We start from the raw sequence: 18,079 nt of genomic DNA, 5'->3' as shown, positions 1-18,079 counted from the left end.
AAATCACCTTCTAGTTCAAGTAAAATTGAGAAGAAGAACCCAAGGATCGTTCATTAAATTGAACACATATACATGCACATAATATACACATAAATACATGCACACATATACATGCATACAAACATATATATGAGAAGAAAAACACAAAATCGTTCATTAAAGAGAGAAAAAATAAAAAGAAATGCTAAACACATAGTTTTTTGACCAACAAATAAGGGTGAGCATTTTGTCAGCTTAGTTTTGTTTAAATTGAATAGATTGAATATATGTTAAAAACCGAACCAACTGAATGGATTCTTAATCCAAATAAATTAAAAAATCAAAAAATTGAATCGACCAAAAAAATCACACAAAAAAAAAAACAAAAAAACCTGAAAAATTAAAATAACAAAATACAAAAATAATATTATTTTTAATATTTTAATCGGTTTGATTATTTTTATTTTTTTCAAGATAAAAATTGAAGCAAATTAAAATTGTCAAATTTAAAACTGAATCATCTATAGTAGGAACTAAATTGGCATTTCAATTTGATTATTTTGATTTAACCCAAATATTACTTATTTTTATCAAAGAAGAAGTCCAATCCTAAAATGGAGGCTTATTTCATTTAAAACAAAAGAAAAAGAAACTTAATAATACTTGTATGAATACATTCATGTGTCATATATACAAATACATCCTACATTTGCATGCACGTACACACACACACACACATATATACACACGTGTGCACATAGATACACATACATATACATATAAATACATATACGCACACACATATTCATGCATACAAACATATATAGACATGCACATGTAACCACAAATATACATATATACACGTGCATATACACAAACATATATGTTCATGATTCATACATGTATAATTAATTTTTGAAAAATATTTTACAATTCAAATAAGCACCAAAAAACAAAATAAAAATAATTTTTTGTATCAAATATTTTACATTAAAACTAAACTTATCAATTCTACATAATAACTCACAAATCAACTATAAATAAAATATATATGTTGATTCGGGATTATTTGAGTTTGAATTTTGATGATATAAGAAGTTATTATAAGGCTCATAAGAAGCAAAAAAAATTCTTAATTTTCAACAAAATAGACACTTGTAATCGCAACAATTGGTCTACTTCTTCATCAATATTTTTAAGGGTAGAAATCTCATAGAAGCACAATAAATGACACTTCATATAAATAGATGATTGCGGAATCCATAACTTGTCAACTGAATAATAAAATTATCAAAATGACATGAAAAAAGATAAAATATTATATTTAGAAATACATCTAAAAAGACCAAGAGAAAGGGGGAGAGAGACCTTGAAATGATGAAGAAATTAACAGTTGTGTGTAAATTAAGGATATAATTCTTATTAATATTGATGCAAATATGTGTTTGGAAGATACAAACAAAGTAGGAGGATTGAAATTTCACATACATATACATATAAATACGTATACACACATACATGCATACAAACATATATGCACATGCATATGTAAATACAAATTAATATACATGCATACATATATATATATATGTATGCATATATGTACAAACATATATATTCATGATTCACACATACATATGTAATTGATTTTTAATCTAAACTTATCAATTATATGCAATAGCCCACGAATTGTGTATAAATCAAGTATATATGTTGATTCGAACTTTTCTAAATCTAAATCTTGAAGATATAAGAGTTGGTTATAAGATTTACGAGAGCAAAAAAAATCCTAATTCTAAATAAAATCTCAATATCAATAGATTAAAACGGATATTTGTTAATATGCCTCTGTCAATACTTTTAAGAGTAGAAATCTTGTAGAAGAATAATAAAGAACATTTTGTATGAATATATGGTCGGCAAATCCATAACTACCATCAATCAAAATGAAATAGGGAAAGTGAAAGTGGCGATTGATGATAAGAACGAGAAAAAAATTATTTACAAAAAGATATAACAAAAAAATAATAAAAAGTTATTATATTTATACATCTACAAAGAACAATTAAGAGAAAGGGGGAAGAGACCTTGAAATGATGAAGAAAACAATAGTAGTGTAATTGAACTCTGAAAGTTTGGTGTCCGTTAATGGTGGTTGGGATGCGTTGGGTATAAATAGAATTACATGGAACTGCCAATAAATCTTGGATGGTTTAGTTTCATTAAAATTTTAATTATTTACAATGTGCCCCCTAAACTTTGATGGGCAGTACTTAACGTTCCTTGCAAAAAAAAAATCAAATCTAGGTTATTTGTCAAATTACTTACATAAAAAAAAAAAAACTATATTTAGAGATATATCTACGAGGGGTTGAGAGAAATGGGGAAAAAGGCCTTGGGATGAAAAGGATAACAACTATTATTATGCAATTAAACTCTCTTGTGTGTTTGATTCCAAAAGGTGTCAAAGAAAATAAATTTCAATTTTTATGGAAAATCAAAATTAACCCCTCTTAAAAATTGATTTATTTTGATTTTGTAAAAAATATAATATTTTTATACTTAGGAAAAAAACAAATTCTATAAAAAAAATTACTAATTAAATACCTAAAGTTAAAATTTAACTAATATATATATATTTTCCATATTTTCTATGTCAATCAAACACACCATTCATGTGGACGGTCAAGATGTGTTGGGCGTAAATAGAATTGCACAAAACTAGTAATAAATCTTGAAGAGTTCAGTTTCACTAAAATTTTAATTATTTTCAATGTGTCCTAGAATATTTAACAACTCCTATAAAAAAAAAATTGAGTTGCCAGTGAAAGGTCAAAAATTTAAATTATAAAATTAAGAAAAAATAGTAGGCACAAATGATAACATCCTGCAATATTCACAAAGTAGATAAACTAGAAAATATGTGTTGTTGAAATATAATAATTAAAATTTATATCATAGTAGGAGCTTCAAGAATCGATAGAATCTAGCTGGAGAATAACGCTTGCATGGGAGAAATTTGTTTGGGAGAACTGAAATTAGTCTTGGAGAAGACTTACAAGGCAAAAAATAGATAAGAAGACATGCGGGGACTTCTCTCAAGCTTATGTTAAAAGAGGTTGTGATGAAGTCAGAATACAAATGAAATTATGTAAGAGTGTGAGGTAGGATATAATAGAATCTTGTCTAGGAGAAAAGTGTTTTTTCGAGAGAGCTTGTGTTGTCGATGTTTTCTAAAAATTCAAGGACTAAGAAAAAAAAGGGAAAAAAAGTCCTCAAATGTAGGGGTCGAGGGCTATTTAGTAACTATGACATGTGACACGCACTTGCAGGAGTGGGGTGGCATTTCGGATGAAAAATGCGATGTTGTTAAGGAGAACTCCTTTTTAGGGAGAACCCCTTTTGAGAGGACATCGTCTCCCACATATGATGCCTTCTTCCAGTCAACACCCTCCCAAAGGACAAAAGACAGGTTACAACAAATGTAAATATAATATACATGTAAATGTAAATTAAGGGTATATTCATATTAATGTTCACGCAAAAATGTGTTTGGAAGAGACAATGAGCTGTGGTTCGTTTACTGGTATGTAACAGCCTTATGGGACAGAAATGGTCCTTCATACTCCGGCATCTAAACTAGACCTTGCATATATCTATCTACAGGAGATTGCTTGCAAATGTCATGGCGTGATCAACCCTGCGCCGGCTTCGTCTGGTTCTGTTGCTCGCTGGTGGGAGCTTTTGGGGATCCCGATTCGCGAGTCTGAGCTCGAACCTGTGCTGAATTGCTTCCCTGTTCTTCCTCGGCCACCTTGTCCTTGGTCTTCTGTCCCACTTCTCCGGCAGCCTTGGTAACCCGGCTGAAAGCACCGGTGACCCAGGAAGCCCCGGTCAGAACATAGCGGTTCTTCATGATTGCGGATCCTGCTGTGCTAGCTGTCTGCTCGGCGGCGGCAATGGCAACCTTGGTCTTTTCGGAAACCTGGAACTTCTGGTCCATCTCCTTGACCTTATCATTCATCATTGTGGTGCCCATGCTGATCTTCTCACTCAAGCCGATCTTCTGGTCCAGAGAAACAACTTTGGCTACGGCAGTGGAAGAAACCTGGTGCTTCTCGTCGAATTCCTTGGCTTTGTTGACTGCATCTTTGCCCAGTATGTATCCCTTGGCCAACATGCTGCTAACAACATCCTCTGTCTTTTGAGCTGCGGAACCAGACCCCGCGGTTTCCGCGCTTTTCTCCCCTGCCGCCTTTACCGACTGAACAGGCTGCTCACATAAGCAGCATACATTTCACATGTAATAATTAAAACAATAATAACTTGTATGTAACAACTGAAAAAAGGAAAAAAAAGACTAGATCATACAATAGGTGTCTCTGTATCAGTTGGTGGCAACTTGTAATCTGGCGCAAGAGCTACGACAACAGATTGATCAACAATTGTTGCTCCCTGAACAACATCCAAATTGTTTTGTCATGCATCAGGGAGACTAGCTTGAAATGGATGATCAACATTAACCAAACTCAACCTGGGGCAAAAGAAACAAGAAGGCTTGGATTTGAAATTAAAAAAAAAAAAAAAAGCTAAAGAAATGTTAGCCTCAAAATTATCAAGAGTTATTTCTAGAGTTACTTTATACCTGTGTGTATGGCACAAATAAATCCCATAATATTACAAAGACAACATATGAGAATGAAAGAAAGCAATAAATTGATCACCTATGTGAGTTCTGATTCAGTTTTTTTTTGTTTTTTTTTAATCGTTTGGGGTTGGGGGGGCGGGGGGTGGTGTTGAAGGGGAGTTGCGGGGTTCAACATTTTCTTACTGAAAACTTTGATGCCCAGCGAGAGCTGGAATTGGACCTTCTGCATTCCATGTTCTTAATTTGAACATTTCTTGCCGAAGGAAATAAGACTCACATTCAAAGGATATCTAAGAGTAAAGTTGAACTTGTAGAAGAACACGACCTTTCACGAAAGGTCCAAAACATAGGCAAAAGGAAACAATGAAATAAGTGGCAGTAGGAACTTTGTCAGTTAAATGTAAAGGGTACAACAGTTTTCTTTTAAATGATTTCTCTCTAAATGGTAACACAGCAGAAACCCAACTAGCATTCAAAATGAACAAATAAAATGACTCCAAGAGCCAAGAGAAGCGAATGCACCGAGAGAAGAACTGCTGTCTCTGCACCCTGAGGATCCTTGAAGGTAACATATACAGTCTGGAACCACTCATTCTCGCTGTAAACAATATAAAATGGATTAAAAGTGATACCATGTAAAACAGCATGAAGGCAGAAGAATGTGATATGCACACGGTGTTTAATTAGTATCAATTGCTAGGCCACCAAGAAGACAGAAGAAAGACATGAGGATGTGGGGCAAGGGGAGGAGGAGAGAGGAGGATGGGAGAAGTTGGCATTTCACAAACCCCATAGCTCCATAATCCTGTCAAATCAGTTATCTTGCTGCACCTTCAAGGGATCAAAATGGGAACACTCATAACAAGGCAGAAAGAAATATGAAATTAATAAACACTAACCTATTTATATCCACATATTCAATTTCACCAGAAAAGGAAAAAAACTCCTTTATGTCCTGCTCAGTTGCACCAAAGGAGACATTGCTGACTTGCACAGTTCTTACCTGTAATTATGAGAACCCACCATAAAGGGGTGCAGGTGGAAAAAAATTTAATATGCTAAGACCGCTGTTGTGCACACAATACCGTTTCAAAGAAAATCATCTTGCAAATATAAGCACAAGTATAATACGTCTTAGGGACAGCTATGACTAATAAAATCATTTACATAGCATAATAGAACATTTGAAAGTTTTAAATTCTAGATTCTTTTGGTGGTTATATAACACTATTATTGAACAATAGAAACACGACTGGGAAGCAACAAAAAAAAACGTAAAAAGATAATTCAAAGCCAGCAATCACTGCTAAACTATTTGAACACAACAAATAAATATTTTTTCCAACCTCTGAAAAAATTATATGGTTTTCAGTCAAATTCTCCAACCAAAAAAGAAAGAACGTTTGATGATCAAATTCCACAACATGGGATAAGGCTATGCCTGTCGACACTATCTCTCAGTTTAGACAAGATAATGCAGCAGATTTGGAGAACACTCACATTTAATAGTATTGCAGTTACAATAAATGGAAGAAGAAGCAGACCAAGAAGGTTATATTTAATGGTAAAGAACAGGGGGATAGAACACCCTTTGTCATGTTCCCACAGACAATCCGCATGCACAGAGAGAGAGAGAGAGAGAGAGAGAGGAATCATCCCGAGGTTGTGCTATAGAAAGGCAACCACTGATATAATAATGGGCACTTAGCAAGTCGTGAGTGAAAAAGAACAAGCTCACTAGTCTATCGCCATTCTAAATTGAACTGTGATGCCAAACACCATAGAAAGGACTCATCTATAATTAATTCAAAAGTCGCCTTTTCTGGACCTATTCAGATGAGAGATCGTGCGAACACTTGCGATGAGTAATGAAAACACATCCAGTCTGCCCTGGAAATTCATAAAGCGCGACGAATTTAGTCACAGAAAGATCTTATGTTAATTTGATCCAGAAACCACATCGAAAGCACACCAAAAATATAGAAATAAGAATCATGAGATGATTCCTGGAATTGCCGAATCAATCAAACTTCACAAAAAAACAAAATATGAGTAAAATGTAGGGATCAAACGGATCTACACGACGGAGCGGGATTCAACAGCAACCAATACCGATTGAATCATTGTATTAAATGCTTGAAAATATTTACTACTTGCAGGATTCGATTAATCTAGAAGGGGAGGGGGGGAATTGAAAGAGAAATTCAGAGGTGGAATGAAATGCAGGGAGAATTTTCGAGCACTAACCGACATTGCAGATCGAACAGCGAGGGCAAAGTGCGACACACAGAGAGAAGCGAGGGCTTGTTAATCGATCGATAACGCTGAAAAGGGGAAGAAAAGTCGAAATAGAGAAGGAAATGGAAGAAGAAGCTGTGAGGAATGAAGGGAGGGACGTTGGCCAGTACCTCGTGTGAAGTCCCCAAAACATCATAACGTGGACACGTGGCTTCCAGTTCCGTCGCCTACGTGACTAGAAAGTTGGAACCAACTAACGTTTAAGTTTGATATTTGATCATATTTTATATTAATATTCTATATATTTTTATATATTTATATTAATATTATACATAATAAAACAAGCCGTCTAAAGCATTATTTTTGTGTCCCAAGGAAATGGGCCAATGCCCAATGATAGGTTAAAGTTCACGTAAAGAGATTCACAAGTTTATAGATTTTTTTTTTTTTTTTTTCACAAAACAAGTCAAGGGCATAAAATCATGGGATGATTGAAACTTAGGCACTGGTTTGAGAGATCGAGACCGAATAATGGAAATTGATTAACCTCATTCAAGAACCTCTCTTGAGGCCTTCAAAAGACCTTTTCTTGAGCATCACCCGACATAACCTCATCTAAGAGCTTTTCTCAAGGTTCTTGAGAAATGTTTTTGAAAATTTATGCATCACTCAACATGATCTCACTTAAAAGTTTCTCTCTAGATGATTAGTGGTTAATTTTATAAAAATTTTGTTATAATTATACCCTTCTTTTGATCTTAAAAATAGTTTAAATTAGATATTAATATATATTTTATGGTTATATGCAAGTTTAAATTGAAAAATGAATGAAATGAAATTTTAAAGTAAAATTTAATAATAATAATAATAATAATATATAAAATTATATATAATACATATACATCATTATATGCATTCATGTAATATATATAATATAATATAATATATATATATATGTGCCATGTCTAATACATATATATAATATATAATTTATTAATAATATTAAATTATTTTTATTTTTTTTTAGGCATGAAGAATTAAAGCCCATGAAGACTTAAAGTCCATGAAGAATTCAAGTCCATGAAGAAATCAAACCCATGGAGAAATCAAGCCCATGAAGAATTCAAGTCCATGAAGAAATCAAGCACATGAAAAATTAAAGTCCATGAAGAATTTAAGCCCATGAAGAATTAAGGCCCAATTTGAGCAACCCATGGAAGATATTATTTGGAGAAGGCCCAAGGATTATTTTTAATCCTAATGAAAATTAAAAATCAATTTATAGAAATCTATTTTTATTTTTTATGTGAGAGCTTTATTAGGTGTGTTTTTTAGCTAAAATCCACTTAACTATTAGGTGGATATTATAGCTAAAATCCATTTAACTTTATGAATGCTTTATTAGGTATGTATTTTAGCTAAAATCCATTTAATATTAGGTGTGTATTATAGCTAAAATCCATTTAACTTTAAGTGTGTGAGTGCCCATTAGATATAATTATGTCTAGTTGAATAATTGAAATTGTGTGGTTTGTATTGCATTTTGTGGCCTATAAATAGATCACTTGATTGCATTTGTAAGTGTGATTATTATTCTTGAATCAAAGTTTAGTTATTTCCTTAGAATTCTCTCTTTGAGAATTGCTTTTGTTCTCTCTCATTTTCTTTAGTATTTTCTCTTGTGATCTTACTTTCTTCCTTTCTTCCTTTCTTCTTTTAAATTCTTATGTCATTTATTATTACTTTATTATTCACCGCCTAAATGGACGGTTAGTTTATGCCTTTAAATTCTTGTCATTTAATTGTTCACCGCCTAAATGGACGGTTAGTTTATGCCTTTAAATTCTTGCAATTTTAATTCTTGTATTTTAATTATCTACCGCCTAAATGGCCGGTTAGTTTCTTCTATTTTAATTCCTGTCATTTAAATTCTGTTATTTAAATTATGTCATTTAAATTGTTGTCAATTAATTTAATAGAGATGAGTAGCTAAATCTAATCTTGGGTTAAGGCAAGGACAGTGTCTAACGCCAATGATTCCCAAAGAAAGCTACGCTTTAAATGAGTAACATTGGTTTAAACTTCAATATGAGTGTGTTTTGATTATTGAAAAATCACTAGGTTTGGATTGGAGCGTAAGCCTAACTTAGAGCTTTCATGTCACGCATGAGAGTTACTAGAACTGGAAACGCTATCATACCCAAACCCGGATGATTAATTTAGTTGTTTTGTGTATTAATTGTAATTGAATTTATGGTAGTTTCTTAAATTAGAATCCCGCATATCATGTATGGGGATTGCTTAAACTAGAGCTATCATTATCTTTAATTGCATTTAATAACAAATCCTCATATCTGAAATTAAATTAATGTTGCTAATCTTTTATGCTAATATTTGGGAATCAACGGGTTGGCACTGAAATTGTCTTAACTCAAGTACTTTCCAATTTCATATTCTCACGTTCAGTATTTATTTCAACTTCTGTCTTGCTTTATTTTCTAGTATTTGTTATCTAAAAAAATCATAAAAAAACATGTTATCAATCCATCTAAATGCGTGTGCGTGTGTGTGACATTCTTTTTTTCTTTTGCCATAAATAAATCTCTCAGTGGACGACCTGGACTTATCCAGAAAGTATAAATTTAAATTTGAACTACAACTGCACTCGTACACTGACGAGTTTAAACCTCTCGCCTAAATAAATAAAAAAAAAATATAAATTTTTTATTGTGTTTTGTTTTGTGTTTTAATTGCAGGGTGAGAGTGCAGTCACTAGACTTTTGAGAAACTCTTTCAAGAATTCGTGCATCACTTAGCCATTGCTATTCGAGAGACTCTCTCAGGCCATCAGACTCAAAAATCTCTTCCAGTACCATGTGAAAGACCCCTTCTAAGAAACTCTAAACACCAAGAGACTTAGATCTATAAATTATATTCACTCAAAACCATAAAGAACAAAGTCAATCCTAACCTTGATATCCTTAGATAGAAATCTTAAAGAGAGCTCCAAATGCCCATAGAGGATTATGGCTCTCCCATTGCTTATTAGTCTTCTCTTTCCTATAAACAATAGAGTCATTTTTTTTAGTAAAGTTATGCTCACAACTCTCCTTAGACTATAATTCTAATTTTTTCTATATTCTACATTTGATGCACGAGACTAATTTAAGTATCAAAGGATCCATGCAAAAAGTTCACCAGTGCCCCTAACTAGTTTCTTTATCTAAAGTATATCGAAGATTACACCAAGACATTCTCCAATTATAAATAAATTTATTGTTATATTTAGACAACAATAATTATTATAAATGTTAAACTTGAGTGTCTAAATAATATTTTTTCTTTTATAAAAGGAGATTGACTTATTCTTCTATCTTTTTTTAATAAAATTTAAATGATTTTTTATATTATATACAAAATATATATTAATTTTTTTATTGTACATCACCTTTTTTTCATGTAATATATATATTTTTGTATTATATAAAACATCTTCTATGTTATATTGTATATTGATACCCACCCATTGGGTATCGTAACATTTTCACTCTTCTATTAGCAAAATACTATATCTAAAAATAAATTTTACAAACAACTCTCCTAAGTTGATGTGACAGACACAAATTTATAATAATTATAGATAAAACTATTATGAATTTGTGTATCTAACGTTAATTTGTGAGAATTATTTGTTAAATTTATTTATAGATACGATATTTCCCAAAAAGAAAGGAAGGATTGGCTCATTCTTTTATCTTTTTCTATGGAAAATTTTATGTTTTTTTACATAATTTGAGCAATGTACATGTAAAAAGAATTAAATAAAAATTTATTAAGTGACGTTAAACAGTTATAGTTTGCCTTTTAATTTATTTTAAATAAAATTATTTGAGAAATCAATTACTATTCAAATGCTATGAATTCGAAATTTGTTTGTGTATTTTAATTTTTATTTTTTAAGTAAGATATATAAAAGGTATTTTTAAGTAAGAAAGTATATTGATTTATTTTTATTGTAAATTATTATTTTTTGTGTTAAATATAACATTTTTCATATTATATAGTGTATTGATACTCTTCGGTGTCATAACATTGCTCATTTTCTATTATTTAATTAAAGTAACATTTTATTAAAATGAGTAAAATAAAATTGTATCAAGATAAGGTTGTAATATTTTTTGAATTAAGGTATGAAATGATCAAGATAAGACTGAGAAGCATTTCAAAATTTTTATTAAACTGTTTGTTAAATTTTTTGAAATGTACTGGGAGATATATGCGTCATTTTTTTATTTATAAGATTTAAGATAAATTTATCTAAAGGGGAAGATAGGAGAGAGATAAATTTATCTAAAAAATCTCATATAAGAAATCACATGACTTATTTTTCAATTGTCGTTAAATAAATTTAATAAATACAATTGAAATCACTTTTATCTAGTATACTTTTCATATTTTATTTTTTTTCGATTTAGTAATAGTTAATGTGCAATAAATGTATATAATTTTTAAATAAAATTTACTCATTATATTTATTTTACTTTCTTTTGAGACAAGGTTGTTTAAAATTTAGGTTAGCATGAAAACCGAAATAGCAAATGGATATAATATAAAATAAAAATGAGAAAATGACATTTTTAAAAGAGTAGAAAATGAAAATGAGTAATAAAAAATATAAAGATCTTTTTGTAAATATAATTTTTAATATAAAAAATTATTTAAAAAAATAATTATTCAATTAAATATAAATATACATTTTATAATCAATTCAATCAAATATAAACATAAGTTATTTCCGTTTTTAACATAATCATTGAGACATCAGAGACGAAATAAAAGCGAGTTTATGACGTCTCTAAGGTGGTCGTAGAATAGAAGTGAGTTTTCAAATTAGGAATGCATTTTTAATATTACAAAATGCCTCAACATTTTTAAAATTATAAAAATAACTTAAAAATAAATATTATTTTACTCTTTCTTAACATTTTAAGATAGAAAATATTTTGAAAATGTGAACCGCTTTTTGGTGTTTTCATGCCATGGATATTAGCATTACCTTTCAATTAAATGTTCACCTTAATGTATTAAGTTTTAAATATTTAAAAAAAATTAGTTAATAAATTTTAAATTTAAACAAAAAATTAATATTTAAATTTTAAATTTTAAATAATCAAATTTTGTTCTATTATCCACGTCGAACAATTCTTATGTTACCTAACACAGACAAAATGAAAGGGGGACATAGGCCCCATGAGGGGTGTGGGAGCCAAACAACCCCTTTCCCCCGCCCCGTCTCATGCGTAAGTCTTCTCAAATAACATAAAAGTTGTTCGACAAGACAATGTAATAGGGCCCTTAGACAATCATCTACTTGCACAATCATCAATTAATATTTATTTAAAAATAAAAATTAAGTTATAACTATTAAGTGATATCAAGTGAACTTTTATTTATTTATGTATTTTCATAATAAAAAGGAATAAATAAAATATTTGATGATAAAACATTTGAGCATAAAAGAGTTAAAAGAATTCTTTTATTATTTTTAAATATGAATTAGTATAATATCCTTTTGTGAGAGGGTTTGGAACGGAGGTGTTGTCGAGACGGGTCGAAATGGTCAGGCCCAATCCAGAATTTAGAGCGTTTCTGGTATCGTCATATTTTTCAAGTATAGTAATTATTTATTGTTCTTAAAAAAATATTTTATTTTTGAATTAAAATTATTTCTTTTTAGACAAAAAGGACCCTTTGTTTTTGTTTATATAAAAAAAATATAACAATTTTTAATGAAACCAATAATTCTTGACCAACAATTCTTAACGGGGATATTTACTTTTTATAGTTATTTTCAATGTTCACAATTATGTCACTTTTTAAAATAATAATCTATTACCCTAATATCTTATTTAGTAATTTTATAAATATAATTATCAAATTAATCTTATGAAATCACATTCGACCAACAATACTCCTATGCCACCCTCGAGTTCCTCGACATTATCGTGAATTTTGGAACTGTGATTAAAATGCTAAAATTCACCTAACCCATCTCCTAATAAGATTAAGGGGCATGATGACAATGCGGGGGTCATTAACTTTGGAGGCCTGCTGGCTGCTGTCATTGCCGGGTTGTGGTGTCACAATTTAGAAACAAATATCATATGGTTCCCATCCAAACAGTAATGGCTCTCAAGTGCGTGCGGCTCAGAAAGCAAGCATTGTTAACAATTCACTGCACGGGGAAACAAACATCTCCCCCATACCATACCATACCATACCATACCATACACATATATATATATATATATAACATTATTTTCTTGGAGTACGCTACGGACAATGAAAACAAAAGGTAAAATTCTTAAAAGCTTCATATCATGACACGGTTGTTGGTCCTCTTGTCTTTGACCAAAAGCTAAGCTTCATCTGCCCAGCCCCATCAAGTACATGTATCAACCTGCGTAAACAGCTATTACAGACTTGAAATCTCTCAACGAAATCCTGTCTTTCTGATATATCTAATCTAATGGGCAAAGCAGTGAATTTTCATTAAGGTTTCGAAATTAATCCGCAAAATGATCCTAGACATGACAGTGAAATGAAGCAACGAACTCCTGTCTTTCTGAGATATATCTTACGAGCAAAACAAAGCATTTTCATTGTAACAAATACTCGAGGTTTGGAAATTAATCTGTAAAATGATCCTAAGCATGACAGTGAATGAAACAACGAAGAAACTTTCAACTCCCAAACAGCGGGCACAGGGGGCGGAGACAGGAGAAACTGTATATGGTATGGTTGGTTAAGCATTTGGACCTCGTCTTGAGCATTTTCTAAACCAAAAGAATGTTAGAAAAGTGACGCATGGCTGATGATCAAGCTCTCTAACCCTCTCTCAAAAAGACATCTTACTTTTTCTTTCTTTCGGCGGAAGTGATTAACGTCAAGATCAATGTAGTAAATAGCAGGACTAATATTTACCTCCGGAACACAAAACAGACATAGAACGCAAGATCACCCCCTTTTGGCCTCTGCTGCAAGAAGTCCCATTTGTTGAGTAAGATTAGCCATATGCTGGGTGTTGTCCCATCCACTCTCCTGACCTGTTAGTCCACCCTGGTCCTGGCCAATATGGGACTCTGTTGTGTTAGAACTAATCTCATCAGTATCTCCCATAAGTGAACTTATGGAGAGAAATTGTTCCCAGAAAGCATCATTAATGCCAGGCAGTTTGGGCATCTCATCCAGTAACATGTCGGTGGCAGGATCAGCAGAAAACTCATCAGTCACGGCAGGAGCTGAACCATCAATGAATACAGACATTGAATCCGTGTACTCTGTGCTCCCAGTCTCTGATAACTCGAAACTCAAGTCAGAGACACCAACAGTACTTTCTGCCATGATTCCTTGCATTTGTGGTAAGTTACGTGGAACTGTGTCTTCCTGTGGATCAATGTTCATTTCAGGGAACTGGGCTGCTTTAGCTGGAATAGATGCCACACTAGGCGAAGATTGGATCTCAGAAACTGTAGTAGTCGGACCAGCAACAGGCATGCCCAACTCTCTCGATGGATGCGACAGCGAGGAAATTGGCAGAGCCTCTGGATAGGCAACTCCTGAAACCCGACTAGAGGAGATACCCCTATCTAATGCATGGGAAGAAGATGCCACATTTTCAATCAGAAAACCATTTTGGCCATTAACTGTTGATTCCAACCTAGGAGATGCATCAGTTTTCAAGATTTGTCGCAGCATTGCTTTAGCTGCCTTGTTCATTAAAGGTTGATACTTGATAATCTGTCCATCGGGTGAAGAAATGCCATGATTGAAGGATGAATTACTTTCTTCTTCCGGGTTTGGAATTCTCCTTTTCTTGTTAGCTCCAGAAATGCGCCTGCCACTTTCATTCTGTTGTTGTACCAGCTGGGCCAGGAACTGTGGGCTATGCATGGCCTTTGCAAGGAATGACATCATTTGCTGCTGCCGCTGCTCCATCACCTGAACCCTTTGCGAAACAGTATGCAACTGGTTATCAGTTGATTGTTGTTGCTGCCTCAATCTGACAAGCTCTTGCATAAGAACATTCTTATCTCTTTTGAGTCTATCTACCTCTTCCTCAATCCCAAACTTTCCTATTTCGACACAAGATTTTACCGATTTATCTTGGACTTGAGGAGGTTGTTGGTGGGCATGCACATGAGCAGGTTTCCTCCTATTGATAATCTTCAAAAGATGTTTCTGGCCTCTCAGAAACCCTTCATTTGCAAACTCCCAGCGATCTGGATCGACCTTCCTGAAACCCTGCTTGATCAAACAGAAAAGAGAACTATAAAGAAAACAAAAAATTCCGCTCAGTTCACAACATGAAATGACAATGAAATTGTATCAAGAAATTCGAAGAACGATGAAAGAATTCTATCTGAATGTATCAATTTTCAGTAAAAGATAACAAGCTGAGAATAGGAATTCAGATTATATCTTCGGAAAGTGTAATGTATATCGAGGGTGAACCATTATTCCAATCATAATGAAGATTGACACAACATCTAAAAAAAAAAACCATTAAGCTATTAGCATAAGCTAATTTTCCCTACAACTTTAGCATGTTACTTGTAAGCAAAATGGTCCCAATAACCAGACTACAAAAAGAAAAGTATGCGTGACAGTTATTATGTGGACTCAATCCCCCAACTGGTAAAAAAGAAAGGTTAGAAAGGAATTCACACTAAGCAAAAGCCCCTCCTGGCATGCAGTGTAACATATTAAAATAATATAAGAATAGTGATTGAAGCATTAATACAAGAACAATAGCTACACCATAGAAGGCCACTAAAACAGTAAACATAACAACAAAGCTTAGATCAAGACAATCGTTTCTTTTAACAGCCAAAGTAGAACATACAAAATTCCCTAGTACATCTACAAGGATCGCGTGTTTGATGACAGATCATATAACTAGTTCATGTTAAATGTTTCAATGAAATGCTTCCCATGAGCAACAACTGACATACACTTGACTATTGGATGAGTCAAGAACTTGATTAGTATCTAGCATATGTCTGTACAATTGTTTGTAAAACTAAAACAGGTGTTGGTAGTTGTACAAAACCACATACAGGACAGACAGAACAACTGCCAGATTATCTCCTTACACAGGATGGATGTCAAGCATGCTCAACAGTTAATTCAAAAACATCCTACAATTAGAATATACTTCAAATTGATTTTGAAGATGATTGGGTCAGTTAGCATCATAACTCTATTATGCACAGAAAATTTGTTTTTTCCATTGTATTTGGAGCCACTAACTCCATCTGTGGATTCTCATATACTAATGGGCCCAAACACAGATAAAGGAGGAGGGTTGTTTTAGGTAGCAGACAACCAGTGTAAGACTCATCGGATCAAACAAACATGAATTCTGAACAACAATGTGGGATAAAGCCTTGGTAGTTGTATTTGATGCCACAATATCTTTTATTTCCCCAAAAGTGATAGAACACACAAAACACAAACGGAAAACACAAACGAAACAAACTCTAGGTGAGCAAGTTGATTTGTTTTTATTTAATTAATATCTCTATCATCGAACCATCTCCTAGATAGTAGAACCAGAACTCTGAACTGCTCAAATTAAGAAGAAACTAGCAAGAGTAACCCCTTGCAGCTTCTTATCTAAACTTATTGGAACACACAAAAAAATTTCATATCAAATGCTAAAAAGTACTGATCAGAGGCATAAAACACGTACAACACGGGTAAGATAGAGGCAAAAAACACGAATCCAGCTTTCGATGAAACTCGTACTTCATAAAATTTAACTCAAAACAGGAATGCGATTCCACCAGGACCGACATAAAACCATCCAGGAGCACAATCTAGGGCGGGAAATTTGATCCAATCCAGAGAACACAAGAAAACAGTAAATTCGTTTAAGCGTGCGGACAAAGAAACGAAGGGAAAAAGGAACTCACGTAAGTGTTAAGTTGTCTGACGAAGCTAGAGAAGTTGTTGTGCTTGAAATACTTAGGCAAAAGATCTCTGGCAAACTCCGGCACGTTCCAGACGACGAAGCTGTTGTTGCTTTTGCTCCAGGACACGATCGGGTCGGTGGACGGATCGTCCACCATGTCGTAGGTTTTGCTGAGAAATGGCGGAGGCGAATTGGCAATTGCGGCCGCCGGGGAGCTGCCCATCGCCACCGTGTCAGGAGCTGCTTCCATTTTGTCCCAAAAAACGCTTCCAATCAGTGCGAAGGCGGAGGAAAGGGGATGACTGGAAGACGACTGGCACGAAGCGGTAGAAAGAGCACGCCCGAGAAGCATCGAGGCGGTTTGGTTCTATAGCGCCAGCGAGGCGTCTCTTTTGACTTTCTGCCCCCTCTATTTTTCTAAAATGCCTCGATAGGCCCATTTCTTACCATATTTCTTAGTAATCCCCTCAAATTGTGGAGGATTTTCGTACCCGCAAATTATAATTGTACGGAATTTTATATATGTTGTACGAAAATAAAAATGAGAAATGAATATTATAAAAAATTAAAATAAAAAAATGATATTTTTGAAAAATAAAGAACAAAAATGTGAAAAAATACATAAATAAAAAATTATAAGAGACTTTTTATAAATATAATTTTAATACATAAAGCTCTAAAAAAGTATATAATATTTAATATAGAAATTTTTGAGTTTGAGATGAAAAAAATTATGCCTATGTTATATTATTTACAAAAAAATGAGAATTTCAAAACAAAATAATCCCTAAACAAGGCCTTGCGATAGTATGCCTTAAGATGAATTATTTGGGCATTAATAAAGTTTGTGGCAGTGTACCTTAAGACGAATCATTACAACAGTATGTTCTTATGTGGTAAGGCCAGACTCGTGGCAAGGTGAGAACTTGCGGTAAGCCTCGCAGCAAGACCAGGGCTCTCGACAAGGCTGAAGCTCGCAGGAAGACAAAAGTTAGCGGTAAGACCGGGGCTTGAGGCAAGCTCGAGGCTCCCAACAAGGTGAAAGCTCGCTGCAAGACCGAGGCTCAAGACAAGATGGAGGCTCGCGGCAAGGTTGAGGCTTCTTTTGGCAAAGACTCATTCTTTCCATTGGACGACTGACACGTGTTGACGCTTGATCCTCTCGTGAATCGTGCCTTATAAATACCCAGCTACAGGACATTGAAAATGACTTCAAAATTTGGTAAAATTTTGACACA

The 18,079-nt window shown here is 33.2% G+C and overlaps 2 protein-coding genes across 3 annotated transcripts; both read right to left on the bottom strand.

Moving 5' to 3' along the window:
• Positions 1–3,487: 3,487 nt before the first annotated feature.
• LOC127792764 (binding partner of ACD11 1-like) lies at positions 3,488–7,039 on the bottom strand. Its single transcript, XM_052323340.1, has 5 exons — positions 6,875–7,039; positions 5,527–5,630; positions 5,150–5,225; positions 4,351–4,434; positions 3,488–4,252 (listed from the first exon to the last, which is right to left on the bottom strand). The coding sequence occupies exons 1-5, from the start codon at positions 6,878–6,880 to the stop codon at positions 3,674–3,676; spliced, it is 849 nt and encodes a 282-aa protein (XP_052179300.1). The 5' UTR covers positions 6,881–7,039; the 3' UTR covers positions 3,488–3,673.
• A 5,944-nt stretch (positions 7,040–12,983) lies between these two features.
• LOC127792705 (heat stress transcription factor A-1b) lies at positions 12,984–17,187 on the bottom strand. Of its 2 annotated transcripts, none has more exons than XM_052323326.1 (3): positions 16,843–17,187; positions 13,850–15,169; positions 12,984–13,337 (listed from the first exon to the last, which is right to left on the bottom strand). In XM_052323326.1, exons 1-2 carry the CDS (start codon positions 17,089–17,091, stop codon positions 13,883–13,885), a joined length of 1,536 nt encoding a protein of 511 aa, XP_052179286.1. In that variant the 5' UTR covers positions 17,092–17,187; the 3' UTR covers positions 12,984–13,337; positions 13,850–13,882. The 2 variants fall into 2 exon arrangements, with proteins under 2 accessions (XP_052179286.1, XP_052179285.1); XM_052323325.1 differs by having other exon boundaries at positions 12,988–13,325.
• Between the last annotated feature and the right edge of the window lie 892 nt (positions 17,188–18,079).

Source organism: Diospyros lotus, chromosome 1 (assembly GCF_014633365.1).
Source record: "Diospyros lotus cultivar Yz01 chromosome 1, ASM1463336v1, whole genome shotgun sequence".
NCBI classification, from domain to species: domain Eukaryota; kingdom Viridiplantae; phylum Streptophyta; class Magnoliopsida; order Ericales; family Ebenaceae; genus Diospyros; species Diospyros lotus.
The sequence above is the reverse complement of the archived record's forward strand: the minus strand, read 5'-3'. Positions and strand labels throughout refer to the sequence as shown.